A 26,595-nucleotide genomic window follows, 5' to 3' on the forward strand; every position below is an offset into this window, starting at 1 on the left:
CTCATCCACACTTCGAGTTCCCTTCTTCGCAGCACGCACATCAATTTGGGAGAGACGCATTGCCAATACGCAATGAAGCAGCGGCCGCTCCCTTCACAGCCATTTCGGTCACAACACAGAATCCACCAAGACATGCCACAGACGCAAATCAAAAAGGAAAGAGTGCTGCCCACGGCATCTGCAGAGCCAACAGACCACACACCCACTTGCAGAACACAGAAGAGGGCATCGGACCGATTTCACCCACACGGAGTGTTGCCCATTTCAATACCTTGATTCCAAATATTAGCGCTGGGATAGCAGCTGCAAAAACAGCAATGGAGCAAGCCATCCTCGCATATCTATAAGAGCTCTGTGAATGAGAGAAGAAGTCACCGTGAGTATAGCACCTTATTCCGTACACCGCTCATAGCGTTGCTGCCATTTGGTTTTAGTCAAGACCCGCATGTGTCAGCGAAGAAAACAAACCGTGGACGTATTTGTGTGTATTCATACTCAACATGCACATTTGCTGCACTGTAACGTGGCGAAGGGATCCGGCCTGGGCTCATTGTGTGCTGCAAGAATATTTCAACCACTTTGCAATGTATTTCGGAGCGGTATCGCCCCAAGAGTAGGAATGTCCTGTCCATAAAAAGCAAAGTCAAAAAAAAAAAAAGTGAAATCGGTAAAGGAGCAGTGTATGACAAAAAGTAAGAAACATGCACACCTTCTCGTATATATATAAATATATATATACATATATATCAAAAAAAAATCTGGCGTAGTACTACATGGCAACCTGTGTATGATCCTCTCAGATCCTTTCTGGTTGTTTTTTTTCTCTGCACACATAAAAATTCCACAAAAAAGTCACATCCAATTACCATCAGATTTTGTCACTGTCTCCTTTGCCTTGCGATACGTTGATGCAAAACTGAGATGCATGTGTGCCGTAAGATTGTTCGTATCACGCTCCTTGTAAGAGGCTTGAACGAGCTCACGTGCCTTCTTATCTTCTTGCATGATGGTCTTTAGTTCAGGCGGCACTATAGCATCAAAGCTCGCACGGTCCACAAGAAAAGCCTCTGACAATCCATAGCTAGTCACTGTTGAGCAATACTGAGACATTCCTGAAGCATATTCGTATGCCCCCAAAACTAAACTAGAGAACATTTTTGCTTCTGATCCGGACCCCTTCTCACGTGTGTTCCTGCTGCCGCCGCTATTCAAGGAGGATAGGACCTCCACTTTGGATCCCTCGCTATTAACCGTGATTCGTAGTGTTATATGCTCACCACTCGCAGAAATAACTGTTGTTTCAAAGGCCCCCGAGTGCAAGACAATAAACTGCTGAAACGGCTGTCCCTGAACCACTAGTTTCTCGTCATTAAGATAAATCACGGGAACACTTCTTTCCCAGAATCGATTTATCAAATGACGAGTGAGGCAAAACAAAACGTAGGGATCCTTACGCACTGCAACAGGGGCAGTCGTAGGTTTAACCACCTCTTGTGCACGATAAGACTTCGCAGCACCACGACAGTACAAAAATGCAGCTGGCTCACTCATTCCAACATCTAAAAGAACATCACGACGCATCCTCCAAATATCACAATAGTTCTTGCTAATGATTGTAACTTTTTTCCTTTCGTTGACGCTACATGCACATTCAAATATACCCACACAGCTTCCACGCGGGACTGGCCTACGTTCTCCATCTTCCTCAAGAAGAATAGCCACACCGTCCTGGATGAAGTACGCCGAGGAATCCATATCAGATTTTGAAAAAAGAGGATCACCATCGTGAAGCACGATTGGCTCTACGGCTGAGATGATCTGATTCAAGGCGGCGGTGCTAAATTTTTCAAAGTAGGGAAAATGACGAAGAAATTCAACACGTAAAGGAAAAAACTTCTGCAAATTGGCTCGTCGTCTAACATCAGTTGCTTCTCGCTGTTTAGATGCTACCTCTGGGCTTAAGTGCTGGGCCACGTCATCATAGTCCTCAGGTGAGACCGTCCAGGCACCAACATCTGTTTCGCACTGTATAGATGCACTTCGAGGCTCCTTGCATACCAAAGCAAACTCACCCACATAGCATGGCGGCGTGAGTGCGAAGCAGGCTTTGCTGCATTCTTTTGTCCGTTTTTTACCCTTTGCACTATCATTGAGGATGACGCTGACAGAACCGGTTGTTATCATGTACATGGCACGGTCAAGGTCGCCCTCGTGCATCAAAAAATTACCCGCCTTGAGAAATAGTGGACGTGCCTTTCGTGCCAACATCTCCAACAAGAGAGGTGGCCACCCCTTGAAAAAAGTTCCTTGCATACTGTGAATAACTGTAGGTGTGGGGAATGGTATGTTGTCCAAATTTCTTCGCGTCAGGCGCGCGGCTTCTTCTCGTCGTCTCTGCACAGCCGCACGCCTTTTGATGATGGGAAGAAGCATCCAAGATATTTTTTCGCGGGCTTCGTGGACCCTTCGCTCTTTAATGAGGGCAGTAAGGAATACATGGGAAATAATTATGGTGTACCATCGCCTTGCTCTGCACATCTTGACCTCATCATGTAGTATATTTGTCAAGTTCTTGTGACGGGCAAAGACCGCCTCCCTCCTTTCATTCTTTTCCTCGTACTCTAGGCGGCGCTCCTCCTGCACGACGGCCGTACGCGCCGCGGCGCGAAGCTGAATTCCACAGACATAATCGGCTGTGTTGCGCTCGTTGACCACACCAAGACGGCGCTGGAAGTCCTCCTCGATAACTGGGGAGCATGTTTTCAACCTGGCGAGAATCGCCTTCTTTTCCCATTCACTGATAACTCCGCCGATACACAAGGCATTCATCATCAAAGAATACCGCCGTGAGGAACGACGCGGGGGCACAAGAGGCGGGCAAACAAACTCAGTCAGCGGCTCCATCTCATCGAGTACATTATCCATCGTAGGCAAGCTCGTACGAGTGATGAGCCAGTCATGATCGCCGACATTTACATCATTATATGTAGAATTCATGCTTCTTTGTTACTGGTGTCGTTTTTTTTTTTGGTTTTTTTCCCCCTTTCCTTGCTTTCTGGGGCTGGTGAGAGGGAAAGTCTTCCTCCTTCAGTGCAAATCTTCTGAACAAAATGAACCAGTGAGAGTTGACAACGAACGACGATGAAGCAGAGTACACTCACACCAGGAAAGAAAAAGAAAAAGAACAGTTTAACCAATTCCACATATTGTTACTATATCCATGCAAAACAACAACAACAAAAAGAATGCAGGGTATTAGTCGTCAGGATCTGTACACTTTGTTTTCACCCTCTTCACTTTTTGCTTCACACGGTGGAGATCTTCTTCACGCAGCACATCGGGCCCCTTCCAACGGCCGAGTTTCTTCAGTGTTGATTTCACCTCCGCAACATCGTCGGTGGGAATCTTGTCGTGGTAACGGCGAATAAACTCCTCGACATCCACAGGATCAATATGATTATGGGCCGCCTTTAACGTATCGGCATCGTACTTAAAGTAGGTTTCGTTTGTTTTACTGTCACGGTAGACAGGAATCAAGCCAGCACGGATAGCTTCATAAATCTGCTGGCCACGGATATTCTGCATCGCAGCCTCTTCTGGCGCATCGTTTCGGTGGTACCAGAACTCAAACTTCGTTTGCTTCCATGCAGCCACTATTGTCTTGTGATCCGTATCAAACTTGCGGAGATAGAGCTTAAGTAGTTTTCGGTAAAGCAAGGACGAAGGTATCGGCTTTAAATCCTTGGTCTGTATCGGCGCTTCCGGCTTTGGGGAAATGAATTCTATTTTTGCACACCGAAGGGTTACTTGTCGGCGCATGGCGCACACGCTAAACACCCCTAACAGAAGACACCCAAGAGAAGGATCGTACACGCACACAGAGTCACAAAGAAAGAAACAACACACAGGCACAACCAAAAGATCTCCCGTAGGGGGGGGGGGNGGGGGGGGGGGTAAAAAAAAAAGGGGAAGGGGAATATTTTCGATGGCGTCAACTCAACCACAATACCAAAGGACCCCGCACGGTGTGGGCTCCATTATTGAATATTCTCCTCTCTGTCTTTTTTTTTTTCCTCGTCGCTCCCCCTTGTTTTATTGTAGCGCAGGCATCCGTTCAAGAAACTCCAGCAGCCATCCCGTGTTGACCGTTTTATCGAGAAACAAAATGTCAGTCTCGTAGACTGAGGGCATCTGCACGGTTAGCATTTCTTCAACTCTGCGCAGAGCCGGCCCGGCACCAGCCATGCCGCTTTCTACAGCGTGGACTGCAAATGACAGATCCTTCATGAGTGCACCCTTAGTAACCAGCACACGTCGATTTGGTGGCCGTCTGATTTTTTTCCACTTTACTTCATGGCCTGTGTTCATTCTTGACCCATTCGGTGCGCCCTCTGTTGCGGGGAAGGCTCGCTTTTGAATATGAGGCGCCCAACGCGCATCATCTGGCATTGCCTCCAGAGGGCCCTGGGAGGCGGTGCCGTTGAAGCAGCCTTCCTCAGAGGGCTTTTCCACCTGCAGCAGAGGCATCTCGCCTTCGTGCCATGCACACTCGGCTGAAAACAAGTGATGGTCATAGGTTTGCAATGGCACAGTGGCACCCCTCAGTCTCATGCTGAAGAGATGAAGGGGCAACTTGGAAGACGAGAGACTATTGGCGTCGCTGTCCAGAACAAAGAATGTGTCACGAAGACGTCTCGTAGTTTCCACCAATGCTTCCAATTCTGTCAAACAAAATGAGCAAGATTCTACAGCAGTGAGTCGCACCTCTTCCATAAAGCCCAAAGCCCTTCCCACAGCTTGGGGGTGGCTATGGCAAATGTCCGAACAACTGGATATGAAATACTCATCAACACCACAGTCAACTAAACTCCATCCTCGGTCTTTAGCGGAGCTCAAAAACATCTTCAAATGATCCTTCCATCGCTGAAGTATAATAACTGCCTCTTCCTTGGATTGATTGCGGATGAGCTCCAGTTTAATCCAAAAATGACAAAACGTATTAAATGCGTGCTGGCATCGGTGAGGTGTGAATTTCCTGTCTTCACGAGAAGCGCGGCGCACAACACCCATTATCAAGGAGAGAAAATCCACCCGATGCATCGTAAAACGCGCCACAAGACGAACATATTGTGTGTTTGTCACTGTCTTATCAAGGCTACCCCACCGCATCCAGTTTACAGAGAGCAGAGTAATGTTCTCCAATGCAGTTAGCGCCTTGTCAAGGCTAACAAGAGGCTGCTTTTTGATGTAATCCACAACGAGTTGACGCTGCTGCGTTAGTAGTCCCTTTATGGTTCTGTGGGCACATTCAGAATCTGCAACTTCACGCAACATGTAATCACAGTACGCCACCTGCATGTAAAAGTTTCTTGGTAATAGAAAGGAAGCCTTTTCAAGAACCCCCCTTGCCATTAGCTGACGCTCTCCTTCAGAGAGAAGGGGTTGCTGACCAAGACAGTAGTCGGTGTAACTAATCCAGCAAAATGCTTGGTGAGGAAAAGAACTACTTCGCATCGCGAGAAAAAACCTCAGCCGTTCATACCCAAAGAGCTCAATTCCTGCATATGCCGAAGAGACTGTTTCACGGTCAATCAACGAAGTCCAAAGTGACCAAAGCTCGACCTCCAACCTTTGCATGTTTTCCTCTTTATCGTCCACCATATTATTTCTGTTGTCCAGCCGCAGTTTGACTGGGCGTGGGAGATAAAGTGACTTTGGAAATACATCTCCATTCTGCATGCCACCAGTCCAACCCCCCTGAAGGGTCATCAAAAAACGATTGATCTCCGATGCAGCACCCTTCGCTCGAACAAAGCGCTCCTCTAGGCGACCCTCAGATGGAGGCCTTCCTCTGTATTCAGCGCGCAAAAAGTAATCATAGTCCTCCTTGACATCTTGTAGATTATTCAATGGTGTCCGAAGCACCCTAACGTACATTTTTCGTACCCATTCCCGTCTTCGCTGCATATCGTGGATTCGATCGCCTTTCCAACGAATGTATTGCTTCCAAATGTCCGTACTCGCAGGGCAGTGCCCAATGTCTCGTTGTAATGCTGTTCTAAAGACATTATCTAATGCCGAGTCGTCTGGTTTTATGTAACACTCCAAAAAGTCAAAGAACAGGTTAAATAGATCTACACTGAAACAGAGTGGTAGATGACGGAAGAAGCAATTCAACACTCGGCAGTAGGAACGATATGTTTCCTTGGCATCATCCTCATCCTGTTCATCCCAGAGGCACCGTCGTTTCGCCAGTTCATCGATTTCCCTACGCAGATACGCCGCAACAACAGGGCCACTCGTTGGAAAAAAGTAAACGGCAGCAAGCCAAACGTGCCGAACAGTCTTGATTGGAAACTCCCCAAGACTGTTTAACAATGATAACCATGATGTTGTACAGTAGACATTATTGTTTATCTCCACAAGATCAGATACCATTGCCGGAGTAGGATTTGGAATATGCATTTCCATCCGTCTGTGCCTTACTTCATCTACTGACAAGAGGGGTCCCGAAACGAGGGTCAGCAGTAAGTTCCATGGAGATAAATCGTCTACACTGAACTGTGAAAATTGCGGAAGGGTTTCAAATCCAAGCTCCTCAAGGATACGCTGTTGAGCCTCATTATGTACCTGCTCCGGTTCACGGTAGACTGCTGATAATCGCTCAATTTCAAGAGCATCTGACACTTCGTTGATCCAACCCTGTAATCGGCTCACATCGTTTGATGGGGCAACATCAGCCTGTATAGAACGCTTCAGCTGCTCCATGATTCCTCTCTTGAGTTCATCTCGCGATTTGTGTGCATCCACCAAGGCGGGGTGACGACGCAAAGACTGTTGAAGAACCAAAAGACACTGGTCACCGATGCTCGCAGACGCCGCCTCCGGTAGAGGAGCTTCAGCGGCTTTCCCTGTGGCGAACCGCAGCCGGTTCATTAAGTCACGCAGGTTGTCTTCCTCCATGGCTCCCAAGAAGACGCTGGCAACTGTTTCACAGAGATCGTGTGTTGTGGATAAGAGTGTTGAAAAAGGTGATCAAATCCACCAGTAGAAGACGAGGAAGAAGAAAAAAAAAAAAGAAGCAAAGTAGAAATGTTACAACTTTACCACAACTGCCACCCCGGCATGAAACACAGAATTAAATGAATACTAAACAACAAACACAAAAAAAATGTAGACAAGGGAGAGGAGAGCGGTGCATTGTGCGGAAGACTTACTCGGCAGTTACTGGCCGGTCCACGAATATGACCGTCATGACACTTTCCCTTTCAGCCATCTTCTTGAGGAATATCACGCTCGCTTCTCCCACCGTGTGTAACTTGAATTTCGCCCATGCTAAACTCTTTCTACACAAACGCATCGACGCGTCAATTGTGCGCATCAAAAAGGTACGGGGCGCTTCCCCGCCGTTCGACTCTTCCTCAAGAGCACCGTCTTGCCGTGTGGAAGCCTCCACAGCGTCGGAGCCGCCCGCAGAAGGCACATCAGTTACCGGAGGTCCCTGGCCCACGACGTCGCGTAGTCGCGTCAGCACACGCCTCGCAACTTCTCTCCTTGTCCAATTCCCTCCAGTGAGGTTCAACGCTTCCAGGACTCCAGCAAGGAAGATGAAAGGATTCAGAGCAGGTGTGTCTCCTGGGCGTAGTATCAACGGAAGCAGAGCGTTATGCAAAGCATATGGAACAATTGTGACAGCTCCAACCTGTACAAATATAGGCACCACCACAAAAACGACTCCGCCCATTGTCGTAAAGTGGTGGCACCCACAAAAGAGATACAGTCGCAATCGTGCAAATAGGTTTATTCGCGCAGTTTTACGAATGCAAAGCAAGAGCATCACCAGAATGCCTAATAACCATGACATGAGGACCATCGAAATCAAAGGGCCTGTATAGCAGTGCGGCGTAGAGAACAAACTACGCAGGAATGAGAGCACCGCCGCTCCAACTAAACAAGGGAACACCAGCACCAGAATCACCCACGTCAAAAAAAAACGCAGAGAGTGCTGAACACTGGGAAGCCTCAAGCAATCATGCAGCAGGGATACATCTTCCTCCGTCAGATAACAAGTGTTAGCGCTTGCGCGTCGAGAGGAAAGATGACATTTCAGAGCGCTTTCTATTCGCTGAAGGGACAAATACGCATTTCCATCTCTTGTGTACTCCCTCAAACGCGCACAGGTGGTCTCAATCTCAAAAGCAAACTCAAAGCGAACATCCGAAGGCATACCGTGAACGCGTGCAAGCTCGTATGAGAAGAGGTTTTCTCCAGGGTTTAACCTTTTCTTCAGCCACAACCCCAAACACGAGCTGATCCACCACTTTTGCTTCCAATCAACAAGCATAGAGGGAACTTGTAAAGCCAAATTTCTCATTTGCGCTACAGCTACGGGCAATGCATTTGGGTAGATAAAGCGTACGCCTTTGTATGCGTTCAGATGTGCAAAAAGAATACCGCGAGCAATTCCCATCCGCCTAGTTACCATATAAATCCCAGGAATCGTATATGCCGTCATCAACAGAACAATAGAGATCCAATAGCATGCAGCGAACGCAGTAACTCGGACAACCCTCGAAAAATATTGCGGCAGCGAAATTGGCCCCCTCTGCATCACCTCACCAATTTCAAACAAACTCCCCACCGCGCCCGTGATGCGTTGGTGAAGAGCTTCAAAAATCTCTTGCGGAGCCGTGTAGATAAGGAACAGCACTCGCACCCAACAAACAGATGAGGAGGCGTTAGCACCTTCCATGAACATCACAGGCAACACAGTTGGATCTATAACACGAACCAAAGTTAATGAGTTCCGAAGAAGTATATACAAAGCAAACACTGTTAGGGCAACCACCTCACCATAGACGAGAAGTAAGGTTTTCACGTCAAAAAAACTGATTACCTGATAGACGTTGGCATGTAAAATTCGGCAAAGAGAACTCCATCTAACCCAACCCCTGGGTAGTGATGCGACACCAATACATAAAAGGCCGTAAACAAAGGCTGCAAAGAATACTGCCATATATCCTGTCGTAATGAGCGCAATTATGTCAACTTTGGACACAAAAACTGTGGCAGCAAAGAGCGGAAAGAGCCATGGGTCATTACCTTCCACCGTCCACACTTCGTTATTCGAAGTCATTGTGCTATTCACAATACACGTGTCACCAAAATTCCAACACTGATCTTCGAGTTCTGCCTGCGAAAGAGTATTTAATGCCTTCAAAATAGTCACTGGTGATGGCGACTCCACAGCATGTGGTAGATCAGTAGAATAAACACGAGATGTACGCTTCATGGACGATAGGCCAAGTAATTTCCAAGCTGCTTTATAGTCATCTGCATCAAACGAGGTATCCGCCGCAAAGAAATCGAGAGAGAGAACCATTGTCAGAAAGCACACTGTTGGAAGAGCGAGATGTACGAGCATAAGCAAATTCAGTATCCCCCGCAGGTAGATAACTGTGGAGGCAATTGTCTTTCGATACGGCATACGAGTCAATCGCTTCGCGCAAAACAGCAACAACCAGACAGCAAGCATTCTTCGGCCATATGTAAGGGTCCAGGAGACCATACTAGAAGAAATCACAGCTTCAGCGAATGAGAAAAGCATGGCACACCGAACACGCGCAACGCCACTTGATTCGGATATCACCATGAGGATTTGCTCGACACCAGTAGCGCAACGTTGAGTGCCGTCGAAGAGTCCCCACAACACCGTTGCCGCACGATGCAGCCCCTCAGGGATTAGCTTAAACAGCAACCATAGAGATAAATAAAAGAGAATGAACCGTGTGCTGAAGCGCAACATCGATGATGGTATCAGCCAATGTGTATTCGGAAAGTCCTTTCGTTGATACCGCGCTGAGACTATAGCCTCGAGAATCGTCGCGTTTTCCTCTGGGAGTCGAGCCGGCTCGAGTGCATGATTCTCACTCGTGGTGTGCAGGAATTCCTCGTCAGGCTCCTCATCTGACTCCGTCAGGCGTTCATTGGGGATAAATCTCTCCGCCGCTGTCTGCATTTCTTCTGCTTCAAGTTGCATCACGCCTACAAGAATGTCCTCGTTTGAGGCGTACCACCCTCGCCACGCATCCCAGAGAAAGAAAATTGGACTCTGAAGAAGCATTATCTCCACACTCGCAGCCAAAGAGGAGGAAAATGAGTAATCGCCCACATCGATCCATGATAGAGTAACGGAACTCCACGGCAAGTTTGGTGAGAGAAGTGGGCCAAAGACGCGGTAAAAAACTGCAATACACAGAATAGGAAGCATGAGGGCTAGTACGCGGAACAGCGCCCAGAGGAGGGTATGTAGGTTCTGCCGCATGAAGCGCCGCATGCAAATCCATAAAAGGTCTAGGTATCTCTCACATGTCGCGCCATTCCGCTGACAAGACAAAACCTTTGCGACACTGTACGTTGTACCGCACACCTCACAAGTGAGTGATCGATGGTAAAAGACCCAGTCCGATAGACAACTTGAATGAACATACTTCATCGAGCCCTCACACGCGCAGGGACTAACCAGCCTACCTGTATTCCGATGGCACACTCTGCAATTGGCTTGAATCGTAGACATTGCTCTATGACTTGAAGAAGGAGCTGGATGTGAGACTGCAGCAAGATGAAGAATGATATGGCGAGAATAAGATAAACTTCAACAATGAAAAATAATAGTAATAATTTAAAAAAACACCAGATGTGCGGGGTACGCAGAGGTTGAGAACCCACTGGCTTAAGAGAGACAACAATCACAAAAAAAAAAACAATTCACACATAGCAGGAGAAAGGAACCATACCCCCCCGCCCCCCAAATGTGTCCTTCTCCTCAAGAACTGGTGCTGTTATCCAACACATGAAATTGCGGAAACGTTTGAATACCCAATTCGTCCGCCGCAGCAGACAAACGCTTGTCCAATGTACAGAGGAGCAGCTGCTGGCAGGCTATCCCTCTAACATCACGGTGATGGCGGCGTACATGGTACTTCAAGAATGAAAAAAGCACAGTCCCATCAGCCATCTGAGAGTTTCCCTGAAGCGAAGCCGCGCTTCGTTGTCGAAATGCGTGCTGAAGAGCAACACATGTGTTAAGTATGCGTATGTCAGGATCATTCTCGCTAGCCGGTTCATTTAGGCGCGAATATGCCAAACGAGAGACGACAGAGAACGAGGTGCATGGGTACTCTGAAGACAATGCCAGAACAGTAACTGAGGGCTGCTTCAGAAACGACATCACACGGGACCACAAAAGAACTCGAACTGCTCTTTTTAACTGTGTTCCAGGACTCCAGACAAGATGATGAATTTCACGCACAGTTGTGAAGGGGATTATCACACGTAGGCGAGATTTCCCTTCAAGCTGCGGGTACTGTTTTCGCATAGGTGGGTAAAAGTGACTAAGGGGTAGATTTTTCGCCGTGCATTGAACAAGAAAATTTGTATCCAGAACAATAAGTGTCTCATCTCGATCAAAGGCTTCATCCGCAATCTCAGACACAGGCCGTGAGTGAACATTACTTAATGACAACACCTTCACATAGATCAAGCTCAGTGGATTCAGGTAGCGACGATATTTTCGAAATATCTCACTGCTGTTTAATAGACGAAATCTCGTTTCCATCCTCTTAGCTGACGTCAGACGCATTTTTCGCGGATGCATTCGATAAGTGATATCATCCACAATTTGGCGTAAAGTAAAGTTGTCGTACGGGTCTGCAGAGTACAGGCAATCAACAAGCCCACCATACATGGCCATGTTTTTCAGAGTGGTTTCCCGTGAAGATGAAAGCAAGCCTAATTCCACAGCTGCATCTAGTGCGGCGCTCCACTGGCCATTTTTTTGAAGCGGCCTTACCAAGACAGAAAATAGCTTATCATCCATAGTGTGGCCTTGCGCCAAGGTGGCAGCGACAAGGCACATCATTCTTTTGTACTCTCCTGCCAAACCTAGTGAGCGGACAATCGGTTTGACAAAGCCTGGGCCCAACAATGGTGGTGATCGGCGGTATAGTACTCGCAGAGCGTCACTCCAGCGACCGTGAATTGCCAGTATATTCACCAGTATACGTGTATCTGCCAGATTTTGTTGCATTCGTGTATTGTTCTCGTAGAGGGCAAAGGCGTGTTCCCACATCCCTGTAAACGAGGCATACATCAATGCCGAGCGTGCCCCTTCTCTTGTTGAGAGGTCCACATCACTTTCCATAATTTGCTTAATGGCGTAAAAATTTCCACAGCGCTTAAAACGCTCCAAAGCTGTGCTGACAAGACGCGTGTCCGGTTGCTTGTACCCACAGACACCCTTGACGATATCGTAGTAAAAAAGAGAAACACCCCACGACGTCTCCATCCTTGAGAGGCCGCGGTTCAGCTCCTCTGTCGTCGGCTGGTAAATCCCACGCAGTAACCCACATGTCGTTTGGTAGGTGGTAAGGACATCTACCCATGATGCGCACCCAGATGACGCCACTACCAGCGGGAGGGCATGTGTCGCCGGTGTTCCCCGGCGCATTCAACCTTCGAGAGAGAAGAAGGTGAGCAAAAAGATATCTATGGAATACATGGCATACGTGTGTATGTGTGTATGCGTGTAGGCCGCGCCTTCATCCAACCCTCACTCATACCGAAAGAACAACTGAATGCACTGCTGGGAAATACCCGTGTGCAACTCCAGACATAAGTCGAAATGAAACGCCCCCATCCGAGTGGCAAGAACCGGCGTGACGAAAACAAAACAAAAAGAGAGAAGAGAAAATTTTGCTTTTTTTTTCCTTTTGTTTCAGCCTTTGTTGTTTTTGATTTTATTTTAACCAAGGCAAAGCAGCCGTTATACATCGACTATGCCAGTTCCATTTCCATTTCATGAGCAATAGCCATCAGCAGCTTATCCTTGAAAAGCTCGTAGGTGTCGTACTGCGGGACAGTCACGAGCGATGAACACGACTGCGCCCGGGGCAAGTGTTCGGTGCTCTCCGCATTTTCGGTCACTTTGATCTTCTGGATAAGGGGCAGTCGCTTCTGTCCACAGGCAAAACACAGAAAGGAGGAGCGCTGCTCCACACTTAATTCATCAATGATGCGCCAGAAAGCTTGTTCTCTGATTCCTTGCAGCTGCACCTCGATGGATTGCCGCATCAACTCGGGGGTTAGGTCCGAGTCTCCGCAAACCATCCGCTCCAGCTCCCTCCACGAGAGACACCGGATGACACGCTTGGGCAAGACTGACCACATTCCCTCGCGAATCGCATTCAGCTGCAGGTCCATTGAATGAACAAGACAGTCTTCCGCAAGTAGACGACGCCTGTTCACCAACTCCTTCTCCTCTTCCTCATCTTCACTCTCTACTCCGACTCCACCACATCCAAGTGCCAGCACCTTTGCTGCAAGGTTGGGGATGATTTCCTCGGCCATACCACTCATAAGAAAATCACCATCTTCCATACTCCTTTCCACAACACTGTCAACGTCCTTGTAGTAGTCCTTTACCGTGAGGGTGTCCTCCACCAAATACTTCCACACAAAGGGTGAAAAATCCAATGCAAGAGGAGACCCAGCTGCTGCTGCATGACCCATGGTTTTTCCAAGGAAATTCAATAGAACAAGGTCATATTCAGAGTTCGCCGAACTATCAGGAACCAGCGCAACTCTATGGGAGTTGTTCAGGTAGCGGCAAAGTGGGTTCCGATGGTAATCTGTATGCGGATAGCATTTATCCGGGTGTGCCATAAGTTCTTCACTGAGGAACGTCCACAATTGTCTGTACGGACCACCAAGATCGTGTGGTGCGTGTCCTGTGCCAGCGATGTACAGATTTACCTTAAATAGGGGGGACTGTCTGAATTGTTTATTTGTGAAGGATCCGATTTGTTTGTATATCTGCGACAGAACAGAGCGCTGAAGAGCAACTTCAGGCGTGCGTGGAAGAGTTGAATATAACTCTGTTATCCGCACCGTGATGATTGGTGGATTAGGGTTCTTCTCAACAGGCGGGATACTCACAAGGAGGTTCTTACTGAACGACCGACGCACTATGTGCCTCATGAGCAGAAAAGAACTTGACAAGCAGCCGTCAACCACATCACTATCCAAATCAATAAAGCGGCGTGCAGTTGCCATGCAACTCTCTGCAACGCGAATCACCTTTGTATATTCCCGTCTTTCATCGTAGGTGAGATGCATCACTGAAGGGTAGCGCCTCATAAGGGCCAGTTCTGGTATCTCAGCCGCCGTTGATGACAGTGCCGAAAAGGACGAGGTGTTTGCATTGGGCTTTGACGATGTTAACTCCTCCACGTCGGAGAGGTACGAAGCCAACTGCCCGTAGAAGGATATGGGCCGAGCCGGCAGGGCGCTCTGCGCCAGTTCCTCGTCGAAGGTTGAGATGACGACACGTGTGTAACGTCCCGAGAGATCGGAATACCCATCGGGAACGTATATAAACTGAGCGGCGCTCAGTGACACCCGCATGCCACTACAGGAGCCGGTTGAGGCGAAGGCATAGAGGCCATGATCCCCGTGATCGACCGGAATGGGTACAAAGGGGCCATACGCGCCGTTTACAGACCAGGCAACTAACTTCTCATCCATGTCAAGAAGGCAACCAATCACGGACTTGGGCAATACCTCTTGTCCAGGCTTATATTCCTCTTTTTTGTTCTTTGAAGAAATCTCATTCCCTGTAAAGGCAAAGCTGCATGTATCACTTCCAACGTGCTGGCTTGGAACTTCCGAATGCTGTTCCGTTCCCCACCCAATGACAAACGGTGCAGTAAGTCTATCAGGTAGCGTTGTCTCGTAGTAGTATTTCCCATGCGCACCTGCAGCACAAGAACTTCTGACTTTTCCAACCTTAAGAACACCTTCAATAAGCTCACCAAAGGTGCAGATTGCCTCAACTGGGGAGATGTTTCGCACCGTTGTCTCCTCCTCGACAAAGTCAACTGTTTTAGGTAGTGGAAGTCCTGCTCGGAAGGCCTTCGCCATGTTAATCAGACACTTTAGTGGCGCCAATGGAATATGACGAATAGTTTGATCAAGAAGTGGTTTCCCTACACTCATGACAAGTTCCACACCAGCAGCAACGTCTTTGCGTATCTCAGAGGAGCTTAAAAAGCTCGAAACACCCCGGTCCACCCATGTGAGCAATATGGAAAGGAGCTGAGTGTAAATACCATCAAATCCACGGCAGTGCTTCTCAACGAATAGAATTATATTTTTCATCAGGTGATGACGGTATTCCTCACCACATTGATGCGTGGCCGCAACAACAGCGTGAAAAGAGTCCCAAAGAAGACTAGGAAAATGTGTGGCAACCTCGGGTCGGAGGAGGACACATTTTGTGATCAACAAGGACAGTGTGGTAGAATCCCATGGCTTTGTGTTGGGATCAAGGATGATATAAAGTGTCTCATATACAGTACGCAGCAGTTGATCCATATCCACATAAGTCGAGAGGAGTCGGTCCGTCAACGGGTGAGAATGGAAGTGTATAATACCACGAATGGCGTCTCTGGTCACCGCATCGCCTTTGGTAAGAATAAAGAGATACAAATGACGGGCGAGCAGCACCACGAGGCGGTGCATTGTGGACACCATGTCACGTTGGGGTGGTGGTGGTATTATAGGGTCCTTGCAGTCCGGGAGCGGTTCAATGTGCGCCAATTCTGTCGTAGGAGAAATGAATGTCACTCGATGGAAAGAATTCATTGCAAATGTTCCAGCTCTATCATTCTTTGGCTTCCATGCACCAAGCACTCTTTGCCCTTCCCTGTCAATAATTCCATTCATGACGGCAATAAGGCTGGGGTTTTCATTATCCGACAACATCGCCTCGAGGCGAGTCACCGCTACATCAAAGGACATTTCCTCACTTCCACTCTGAAAGTGGAACCCACGACACCTTGTCGACTTACCAGCATCGAAGAGACAGAGACGCACTGTTCGGTTGTACCGCATGTATTCACCAAAGACAACACACTCCACCGAAAACGAGGGAAAACTGACGACACCTGTTCCCGTGCAATCCGCCATCAGCCGAAGCCAAATCGAACCGGTGCTACTCCTTGGAACCGTGACCTCGCCTTGCCATTCACCTTCCAGAGTGGTATTCTTTGTGCCACTTTCAGGTTGTGTCACTCGTAATGTGTGCTCAAGCAAGCTACAGGGCAATCCATTATTCAATGTCCACCACGGCTTCCCATTGCACTGTTTAACAGGAATGCAATCTTTCGTATGGAGCACCTTCTTCACAGAGTGGAGCTGATGTTCTGCACCCTTAAAGAAACCACCTGATTCCATTTCAACTACCTCGAAAATATTTCCTCTAGACGGTCCCTCAACAGCACACATAAGCATACCACGTTTTGGTTTTAAACAATGATCATCAATGGTAAGCGATGGCATGAATCCTTCAAGGCATCTGTTTCCTGTTACCACACGCATACAGTTGCATGTCACAGCTACTGCCGTGCGAACTTCTTGAATAAACTCCGTAGGAGCATCATTGTTGATCTCCACCGCAGCCAGACGACTGAGGACACTCAGGAGCCCAGGAGAGTGCGACAGTACAAGAGGAGAAAGAGCTTCATTTTCACACAGACATGAAAGAATGAGAAGCAGCCTGGAAATAACGAAACCATCACTAACCGTGAGGCCTGTTTCACCAACCTCACGATGAAGCGATCTCTCCTCTGCTATAACATCGCACCGACTCGTTAGAAAATGAGTATACGGCACCGTCTGTCCTACATCATCAGCGGGAAAATGTAGTCTGACTTCTTCCTTCTCCACAGCGACAACGTTACATTGAACAAGTTTCTTCTTCACAAATACATAGCCTAACGTATTTGGTTTTGGTGGACTTTGACATGAATATAGGGGCACTCGGCAGTGCTCTGGCTTTAGCAGTCGCATCCCCCCTTGGCATGACACACGAACAAAGCCCTTATCCACGCCTTCCACGACACCAGAGAGGGTTGGGCACTCCTCGGGGTAGATGGAAGCGATGACGTTCTTCTGTCCAAACAGCACAAATCCCACCAGGTTGACAGGTTGGGAGAGGCGGGTGGCAGAGAATGGCTGTGTGCCGAGTGTTACCCAATCTCGCCGAATAGTCGCCAACCCCGACGCGGCGTCAACCTCGATGGTGATGGTCGAGCCGCGATGAAGGCCACAAGGAGAAAGACTCGGGGAAGTTAGCTTACGACTCAGTGAAGAATCACTGCAAATAGAGACAATATCAGCTTCCCCTGAAATGCACCGGCTGCGGAGAGCCTCTGGTGACAAAGAAACAACCTCCTCAGCCTCACCAATGCCAACAAACATGGAACTATCAAGGCACAAAGGTTCACCACTGAGTGTTTCCACCACAACAGTGAAGGTGGCTGTCTTTTTAAAAACAATACCCCACATCGCCATAGCTCTGCTCTCTCTTGACTCTGCCACGCAGTTTATACGCTTCTCGTCCATACGACAACCTCGGCTCTTTAGGTACAATGCGCTAGTACCTGGAATCACCAGGTCCATTCCTACCGAAATACACTTGGGAGGAGCACTACTGTACACGAGAGGATGTGTTCCCATTTCTGTAAAGGCATGTCGGGGATGAGTACAGAATTCAAAGCACCACTTGCACAAGTTATAGTCAACGCATTCATTACATTTGTACCACACCTGAGATGTCAAACGTGTCTCAACATGTTGTGCAACACAGCCATCGCAATTCCGCTTCTCATTTGAAAGACATAGGGCAAAATGTGGCTGTTGAACGGTTGTCCTTATTGCCGGACGGTCGCCATCAGATGGTAAAAGCACAGCAACAGCATCCGTGTTGTAGAGATGCACGAATGGAAAGAGTTCTTTTTCATTTGGTATGTTGTCAAAAACAAGACCCAATAGGGTTTCTTCTTGATTAGCACTCTTGCGGTACGCATGCATCGTTCCCTCGTCACGGTCAATTTCGAGGCGTATAATATCACCACTCACGAGGATGCAGTTGGGATCTGCCGTAATTTGAAAGCGAGTAGCTGGATATAAGTGTCGCAACCTCCAAGGGGTGTCGTCCATGTCGTGGATTGCCCACACTTCTGGAATACCCACATTGAGATCACGTCGCTTCCAATCGAAAGAAGACACACAAACACCAAAGTAGTACCCGCCACCCAAAATCTGACCAGTATGACCTCGCAGAAGCTGACATCGTACATTAAACCGACCTTTGAGCGGCACTGCCGGCTCGGCGATGGCTATAAAAGGTGCTGTTGTATTTCCCGCATCACTCGGCACTGTCGCTAGGCGACCGCAGTAACGAGGGGAGAAGTCGAAGCCGGGGTGTGACAGAACAGCTGAAAAAGCGTAGCCATCAGGGATACGTGGTGATTCAAACATCGAAATCCGCTGTGATAGTCGTTGAATGATAACAAACTGACTGACACGGACACCATGGAACAGGTAGTCCCACTGGTCCTTCTCATTCTCAAGTATCTGACGACGCTGTTGTGTCTCGACAAGACATAGAGCCTGTGTCGTGACGAGGGGAACGGCAAGCCGGTGCAAAGTAGAAACCAAACTCGCAATGCAGCGTTGAACACCGGAGAGAGGTGCAGATGGATCATTCACATCAAATGTTCCATTCATGGTCAAAAAAGACGCCGTACGAAGGTTATTGATGTGCTCGTAGTAAGACACATTGCCAATAGAAAATTTGGCCCACCACCGCATTAAACGACGTACCACCACCAAAACCTTTTCACCATTGCGACTGCAAAGTTGCAGCACCCGTGGATCCGGTGTGCTTTTGAAAAGGGCCAACGTTACATTGGGGAACGCAGCGTTATTAAGTTCTTGGCAAAGTCCATCTGCGACAAGACTTTCAAATGGCTCCAGTGTCAGCATGCAGCGTAGCACATCAACAGAGGCAGCGCCGAGGAGTGTCGCAGACGAAATGGGTGCTGTCATGTCCCCAGCACCAATTGAGACTGATGCATCGTCATTGTAAAGCTGAACAAATGGCACCAGATCGATGTTGGACGGAATATCCGTAAAGAGTGTCTTGAGGAAATCATCATCACGGTAAAAGCTTACTGTCTGAGCATCACGATCAATAACTACACGAATCGCTTCACCACTCCCAAAAGTTCGATGGAAATTGTTTGGTTTTACTGTTGGGTTCGCTGCGTGGGGAAGTTGTGGCGAAATATCATGTAAGGCCCATACAACAGGCGGCTTGACAGCTTTCCAGCTCTGTGAGTTGCTTGTCGGCGACAGAGGCGCAAGGTTAGCAATCGATATTCCAACGTAATACCCACCTTTTAGCGAATGACTCTTCGAGAATCCCTTACGAAAAACACGCACTGAAAACGAAACCTTCCCTGTTCGTGGAAGAACATTGCCGAGAATGATGCTCCGTTGAGCCTCGGGCTGCATATACGCCACCTGCATGTGCGTGATGGATACACAACGCGTATCGCACTGCTGCCAAAATGGGACAAACGTAATTGTCTCTCGTGGATCAACCGGCACCTTGGCGTGAAGAAACAGCGTCTTGACAAGTTTAGCAGAAGCGTTTGGATCCCGCACTTGACGAATATGGGGCAAAAGCTCTGGTAGAAAGCTGATGGTGGACATTTGGATGGAGTAAAGAGGTAACATCATGAGAACAGTCACTGCGTTAAATACCATTTCGATCACGACATCAGGAAGCGGGTGGGGATTTGTGGCTCGTAAAATGTGGCGCAGTGTAGCAATGAAATTCATAATGGAGGATTCAGCAACAGCGATAAGTACTGCTTGTTGATTACGGTTTTCAGAACTATCATTTTTGCCGACACCAACATTCATGACCGAAGATGTTATTCGATTGATGCGGCGACATACCACCTCACAACAGTCAACAACGAACGATCGCGCACTAGGCATACTCAAGTCCTGCATGGAGCACGCACGAGCTGTGACGTAATGAAGTGCAATCTCCGCCGTCGAAGCAACATCATACCACGTTGGAGAACAAGAAACACATAATGCGGGGTGGAGCCGTCGGAAATCGTAGCAGAACGCAGTCGAGCCAAAATTCACAGTGAAGCTTGCACGCTCCTTGTTGCTAATGCGAAGTGTGGGGAATAATACCTCTGTTTTAGTGTGAACCATCCCCATAAAGGAGATGAAGACACCATTAAGCGTAAAAAAGACTCGTCGCGTCATGGCTACAATTCCACAGCCAATTGTGTCGCCCTCTCCAAACGGAAGACAAGAAACGTCGTGTGTTGCACCGGAGTTCTCATAGAAGTATGCTACCTCGACACTGCGGTCAAGGTCACCACGGCAGTGGCCCAAGCAGAGTGCGAGCCGGTAACACGGTGATGTCATGGTCACTTCATAGTAGAAAACGCGCGGGACACCGCTGAAACATGGTGGGAGACGCGACATGGGCCACCCTTCGTCCGCGCGCAAAATCAACGAGCTTGACATGATCTTTTCAAAGGTGATACCTTCTGCCGAAACCGACATCTGTAAGTCGGGAATAGCGACAGAGAAACCATTCGGTAAAATGCAGTTTATAGAAGCGTGCTCCACAATACCGATCAGCTCACTCCAAGCAGCTTGTTCCTTCGTCGGACTTGTCCCATCTTTTTGATCGCGTCGGAGACGCCACGGACTCGTCAGTGGAACTTCGTACGTCGGCATGCTCATCTGTTCCTCAAGATGTGCCAAAATACTTGTCAGCCCACCCTCACTCCCGCTGCGCGTAAAGAGCTCACAGTCTACGGCGTCCCACGGATGACACATAATGGCAAGGAGGAAGACAGTCAAGGCCCCGTTGTGCGCTGGTGATGTCAAGACCGTCTGTGAAGACATATCCTTGGGGCAACCAGTTATTAAAAAACTCTCACACTTCTCCAGAACGGAATGAAAGGCCACACGTACACACATTTCCAACTCCAAGCCGGATCCTACAAGACTCTCGACCACATGTTTCCCACTTCCTTCCCCACAGAGAAGCCACAGAACCTCAAGAATCCCATGGAGCGTTCCAGTTTCCTGCTTCGTGATCTTTGTCAATAGGGAAGAAAGAAGTTGAAGACCACGAGCTGTATTCAGTGCAGAAGCGGTCCGCTCCACCAAGATGCTCTCTAGTTCACCAGGGGTGATACCCTTGGTAAATAGAGCCCTCACCTGATCCAATGTATCCTGGCTCTGCAGTGTTCCTTTAACTGTACTTCGTCTGGCACTTGTGCTGGCCTGCAGATCAGATGTCGAACGTGACTTTCCCAGTGAACATTCAACCGTCTGCCGCCGTCCATTCGAAGCTCGGCGTGTGTAAAGCGAAGGGGCACCACATTGGTGAAACACCGATGAAGTAATCCACTTTGCAAGGTCAACCAAGGACTGACGAGCAGCATCTTTACCAGCTCCCTGTAATTTGCTTCCCCACTCACCACTAAACCATCGTAGTTTCAGCTCATCCTCCGCCTGTTGTGGTGTCAAGCCACTGTGTATGAGTAAGGAAAGAAGTGCCTGAATAGCAGGTCGCATCGGTAAAGTCACACAACCCCTCATATTTTTCCAAACCTCATCGACAAGCACCTTTCCATCGCTCTCATTGTTTAGAATTTCAACTGCATATCTCGATTCATTTACCCGACCAGGAACATCCAACCCGCGTGTTGCCAAGATCCTTGTGTTCAGTCCATGTCTCAGCAAAGGTGCAAGAAACACATCACATGGCTTCGGCGTCACGGTTAAGTACCGCGCTGCAGCCACTAGAAGATACAAGATTCCATCACGCATAATACAGCTCCACGGGGTTCCAACAGATAGGTTGTAGACGCAGAGAATGGTAAGTGAAATCTCACCTTCCCCAAACACTAACAATGTCGATCCACCTACCTTCACAAATTGCGTCACGTCACTCAAAACAACTTTGGACGGCTTCACAGATGTAGGCTCAGAAACTATAACGATCACCTCCGATGACGACACTTCCTTCGTGATGGCCACGGATGTCGCCTTCTTATAGTCAAGAAAAAATCTAAAGGCGGCATCATCCGCGGAGGGCACAACATCGCACGCCTCTTTCGTTTCGAAACTGACTAAAAACGGAGTCTCGCTTTCACATGGAGGTGCTGTGTCAAGGAGACTTAGCAGTGCCTTCTCCACACCCGATGTGACGGCGTCCGGGCACAACCTAGCAACAGCAATGAGCATCGGCAGAAAACCTGTGTGAACTACGGTTTGCTGCACACTGTCATCCCATGATCGCTTCACGAGGAGGCGTCTCGAGTGTTGCTCAAAAAGTTCAAGCAAACTTGCAACAAGACTGTCCTGTCCGTGGGCATGCAAGACTTGTACCGAAATGATCGAAAACCACAGCATTTTATGCACCACTCCACGGCCCAATGAAGTACCATCCTCCTCCAGCCTACAGCGACGGAGGAGGCCACTCGCAATAAGTATAATTTTAGCCGGGTTATCATTGACGACAAATGAAAGTATACTGTATAAAGATTCCTTGCACATGCAGACGTCCAAGAGGTCCGCTGCTTTAGATTCATCTGCGTGTATGAGAATATCGACTTTATCAGACAATGTAAGCGATTGACTTGCACCCGTCCTGACCAAAGCTGCGGCCACATCGCGAATAAAACCTTCAGGGAACCACTCTATTATCTGCTTGCATGAACGGCTAAGTGAGGCAGAAATATGCGAAAGCGGTTCCACATTTTCCGACAGCAGGCGCTCAAAGTGCACCATTGCCAGCGTCATAACCGCCACCAACTTAAGACGGTTAGATGTCCGTTTAGCACCATGCAAAATGGCAGAGAGATGCCAAAGGTTTTCGGTTCGTAACGGACTCATCTCAGGTGGGATCCGGAGCAAATCAATGCCTTCAATGCATATTCGTTTTAAAATCTCGTTGCATAGCCATTCTGGTGAGCCTCGCGGAATATCGTTGCGTACAATACCGCTCTCTTGTAGTGTGTGATCCCTTCTCGAAACTGTAGAGATAGTGGTCACAGAGAGCGTCGAGAAACGCTGCTGAATCGCGTATAGAGAGGACTCGTCACGAGAGAGGAAGTAAAGTGTCTGCGAATAGCTTCCAGGACACCGGTACACACGACCAATGGAGTTTGCCCCTTGTTGGACTCCAATGACAATTCCGTCACCACCTTTATGGACCGATGGAAGCACAATAAGCACCTGGTAGTCACTGATCATAATATCTGCTTGTAGCAACAGTTGATGTGGAAGTCGGACATTGTGATCGTAAGATTCTGAAGGTGTACAGGGGCAACGTACGGTATCATCCCAGAGAACGTTTTGCTCTGGAATAGTGAGGGCTCGCATCGCAGCCAGCTCCTTTATCCAGAGTCCCTCGCTTTCATCCAACGGAAGGTGGAATAAGGGCTTTGCTGCAACGTCCAGCTTTCTCTCCGTTGAAAAACGCCTAATCAACCGGGTATCGCAACTATCACTGATCCATGCCACAAGTGAAGCCACATGACCAGTGCCATCAAGGATCGTTGCTCCGATGACTTTCGTCATCTTTGGCTGACTGGTGCGGGCGCCGCGCAATTCCACCAATGTACTGTCTATGCCGAGTGTCCAAGCACCCTTGCTCCACTTGCAGTAAATAAAGTGCCAAGGGGCATTGTTAGGGACCACGCCACAACAGCTGTAGGATCCTTGCGATAGCGTAACCACTCTTCTCTCCACATGGAGGGTAAAAACATCGTCAGAGGCTTCCAGAACTACCAGATCCCCCACAAAGTCGCTGTGGAGGTGCGCACAGATAACAAAACCATCAATGGCCTTATCCGAGGAGTAGCCAAGCTGGTCCAAAACTATTTTTCCAGAGGCCACGAGGTATAAAGAACTCTTTCGGCCACTGGTGAGCCGTGGAGAAAAGAGAAAATCAATAGACTCTTCTGTAACTTTGGTAGGTATAGCTGGGTAGTCTGTGTTGTGTTCACCAACGTACCCTAGTGAGGTATTTAAAAGCACATGACGCAATCCCGTTTGTGTGGTGAGAATAAGCCTCGTAGAGTCACTAGAAAACTGCATAATCCACAAAGACCGCGTCATATCCACATCTGTAGACTTCGCCAATAGCTTTCCAGTAGCGGTTTCAAAAATTGACATGCCAGAAACAGCTGCCACTGCCAAAAGTCGTCCACATGGTGAAACACAAAAAGAGATGACACTAGTCCCTTCAGACAACATGAGGGGCAACTTTGCGGTTTCACTGTGATGCGCATCCACAGGGGACGACATGACGTACTGTGTCGGTGAACTCAATCTGAAACTCCGAAGCACTTCCTCGTAGTATGGTAACGCGCTGGGTACAATGCGGGATCTAGTGCGGGAGTTGTACTCCTCAACCATGCCTACATACTCCAACACCTCTCGAACCTCGCCTCTCGGGAGGACAACAAACCCCATCAAGCTACACAACTCGCCCTTCCGCTCCTGGGAACACTGGTCCCCCATCACCAATTCCCTGCAGTTTTCAAGTGCAGACATCACAACTGATGGAGTTAAAGCCCGGGTGGCTGCTGGAGATTCCCCTATCTTCTGCATAGTGATTCCAAGGTTTTCCAACTGTCGAATGTTCGACAGCCACATGGACAACGTCAATGTCACCATTTCTGTTTCCGGAGTAGAAGACTGAAACCGCGGCACTGGAACTGATCCAGGTACGTCCTCATCATGCGAACTCAATAACGACGACTGATCGCCGTTCAATGAATTGTCCCTTGTTTCAGCACCAGCCTGAGTGGATATGGAAGCAGCACTTTCCATAAATCCTGTAACAAGAGTCTCGTACAAAAGAAAAGGCGTTGGATCATCAAGTCGGCTGCGGTGCACAGCAGAGAGACCCTTAATGTACCGCATCACATTCTCTGGATCCGTCGGCGACTCGCTGTCAAAGTCAGGTGGCCCCGATGAAAGGGGGAATCCCACCTCAGTTTGGCGCTGTTTCTTCTGTACATAGGGAAGATATACGCTGCTGTACAATTGTGAGATGGTTAGTTTGTTTATTTCCACGCCATCGTTTTTGTTGGATAGTTCATTCGGGTCCTGCATGTACAGAAAACCCTTCAGCAATGGCGCTGGCTGTACATACTTCGCCTCGTACATTGTTGGCCGAAGGAGCAAGGCATCGTTGTTACTTACATTAGCCTCGCTGGATAGCAGCGATACCGTCGTCGCTGATGCAGCATTGCGAACGACATCTGTCGAGGGCTTCCACCCACCTGCCCCTCGCATTGCTTGTTCACGCTTCAGAACTACGGATACACCTCCGCAGCAAGCACAAGAAACAACGTCTTAAGAAGGAGGTAGATAATGTGAAGTCTAGGGGTTGCTCATGTATACATATATGCACATATGGGTATTGAGATAGTATGTATGCGTGTGTGTGTGTTTAAAGAAGAAGCAAAGGAAAAACAAACAATTGTCACAGTTTGGTAGGCATGCCCCATAGCACAGAGGAAACAAATGAAGGCTCCTCTCTGCACATAGGAGTGAATGCAACGGAATAAATGAAAGGAAGAGAAAGTGCCGTTTTTGTTTTGAATACAAAAACTTAGCAAGCACCAAATTTAAATATCAAGAAGAGGAAAGCCTCTGCTGCCGCCGCAAAATTCCGGCTGCCAAATCCTGAGGTTCCAATGGCAGCCATCATATAAATACACAACCGCATTCACAGTGGTACTTTCTTACAATCTTTGCGTGTCTACTCGTCGCTGCTGGTGGTTAGCGTCTTCGCTGCAGCACCATCTTCACCACCACGACGGAATCGCGGTCGTCAGGTTCCAGAAGAGCATCCGTCAGCCGATTCCTCAGCGAGCGGTGTTGGCGACTTATCAGCTTCGACCGTATCGTTCTTCTTTTCTTTGCGGAACAACCCGACAAACCACTTTACGATGACGGCCACGACGTACACCACCACCCAGCACGTCACTCAGACCATGTTGCTTGGCGAGATCTAACAAAAGGTTGAAGAGGCGTGTGGCGAGGAAGCAAACGCACAACATTTCGCAACAGCACAGAACGGGCAAATCCCCACATCGAGAAGGAAATTGTAAGAAAAACAAAAAGAAGAATTCCTATCCCAACATAAAAGAGAACAAAAGGCCGAGAAAAAATCCTATATGGAGCACAGTCCTCGTGACCGCAGTAAAAAATTCAGGCTGCCAAATCCGAAGGTTCCAATGGCAGCCATCATGAAAAAAAAATCGTGCGATCACAGTGGTGCACCTACTACTACTGCTACGCCTCTCTAGTCAGTCTTAGTGCCAGTTGACGCCTTTGCAGTTCCCCCATCTTCAACAGGGCGAACGAACCGCTGCCGTCAGGTCCCAGTAGAACAAGTGTCAGTTGACTGCTGCGAAAGTGGTGTTGGCTCCTTGTCGGTCGTGGGCGTCTCCGTCTTCTCGCTGCTGAAAAACCCAAAGATCCAATTCTTGATCCCCACCACCAGATTGCACAGAGCTCAGTTCATCATCTTTTGAAATTCCTGTCAGTATACAAAGTGAAGAAAAAAGTACAATGGAGATAGAAAGGATAAGTAAAAAAATAAATAAAAAAATAAATAAGCAA

The 26,595-nt window shown here is 48.3% G+C and overlaps 6 protein-coding genes across 6 annotated transcripts; all 6 read right to left on the reverse strand.

The window, feature by feature from the left end:
- Positions 1-852: 852 nt before the first annotated feature.
- On the reverse strand, positions 853-2,925 carry DQ04_00031000 (putative cyclic nucleotide-binding protein; the record flags this gene model as incomplete). The annotated part of the gene is made up of 1 exon (XM_009307893.1): positions 853-2,925. The coding sequence occupies one exon, from the start codon at positions 2,923-2,925 to the stop codon at positions 853-855; it is 2,073 nt and encodes a 690-aa protein (XP_009306168.1).
- Positions 2,926-3,255: 330 nt separating this feature from the next.
- DQ04_00031010 (hypothetical protein) lies at positions 3,256-3,819 on the reverse strand (the record flags this gene model as incomplete). The annotated part of the gene is made up of 1 exon (XM_009307894.1): positions 3,256-3,819. The coding sequence occupies one exon, from the start codon at positions 3,817-3,819 to the stop codon at positions 3,256-3,258; it is 564 nt and encodes a 187-aa protein (XP_009306169.1).
- Positions 3,820-4,092: 273 nt separating this feature from the next.
- On the reverse strand, positions 4,093-6,963 carry DQ04_00031020 (hypothetical protein; the record flags this gene model as incomplete). The annotated part of the gene is made up of 1 exon (XM_009307895.1): positions 4,093-6,963. The coding sequence occupies one exon, from the start codon at positions 6,961-6,963 to the stop codon at positions 4,093-4,095; it is 2,871 nt and encodes a 956-aa protein (XP_009306170.1).
- A 250-nt stretch (positions 6,964-7,213) lies between these two features.
- On the reverse strand, positions 7,214-10,495 carry DQ04_00031030 (hypothetical protein; the record flags this gene model as incomplete). Its single annotated transcript, XM_009307896.1, has 1 exon — positions 7,214-10,495. One exon carries the CDS (start codon positions 10,493-10,495, stop codon positions 7,214-7,216), a length of 3,282 nt encoding a protein of 1,093 aa, XP_009306171.1.
- Positions 10,496-10,825: 330 nt separating this feature from the next.
- On the reverse strand, positions 10,826-12,508 carry DQ04_00031040 (hypothetical protein; the record flags this gene model as incomplete). The annotated part of the gene is made up of 1 exon (XM_009307897.1): positions 10,826-12,508. One exon carries the CDS (start codon positions 12,506-12,508, stop codon positions 10,826-10,828), a length of 1,683 nt encoding a protein of 560 aa, XP_009306172.1.
- Positions 12,509-12,834: 326 nt separating this feature from the next.
- Positions 12,835-25,260, reverse strand: DQ04_00031050 (hypothetical protein; the record flags this gene model as incomplete). Its single annotated transcript, XM_009307898.1, has 1 exon — positions 12,835-25,260. One exon carries the CDS (start codon positions 25,258-25,260, stop codon positions 12,835-12,837), a length of 12,426 nt encoding a protein of 4,141 aa, XP_009306173.1.
- Positions 25,261-26,595: the final 1,335 nt, after the last annotated feature.

This window comes from Trypanosoma grayi (genome assembly GCF_000691245.1).
Source record: "Trypanosoma grayi strain ANR4 Tgr_3_V1, whole genome shotgun sequence".
In the NCBI taxonomy this organism is placed as follows: Eukaryota; Euglenozoa; class Kinetoplastea; order Trypanosomatida; family Trypanosomatidae; genus Trypanosoma; species Trypanosoma grayi.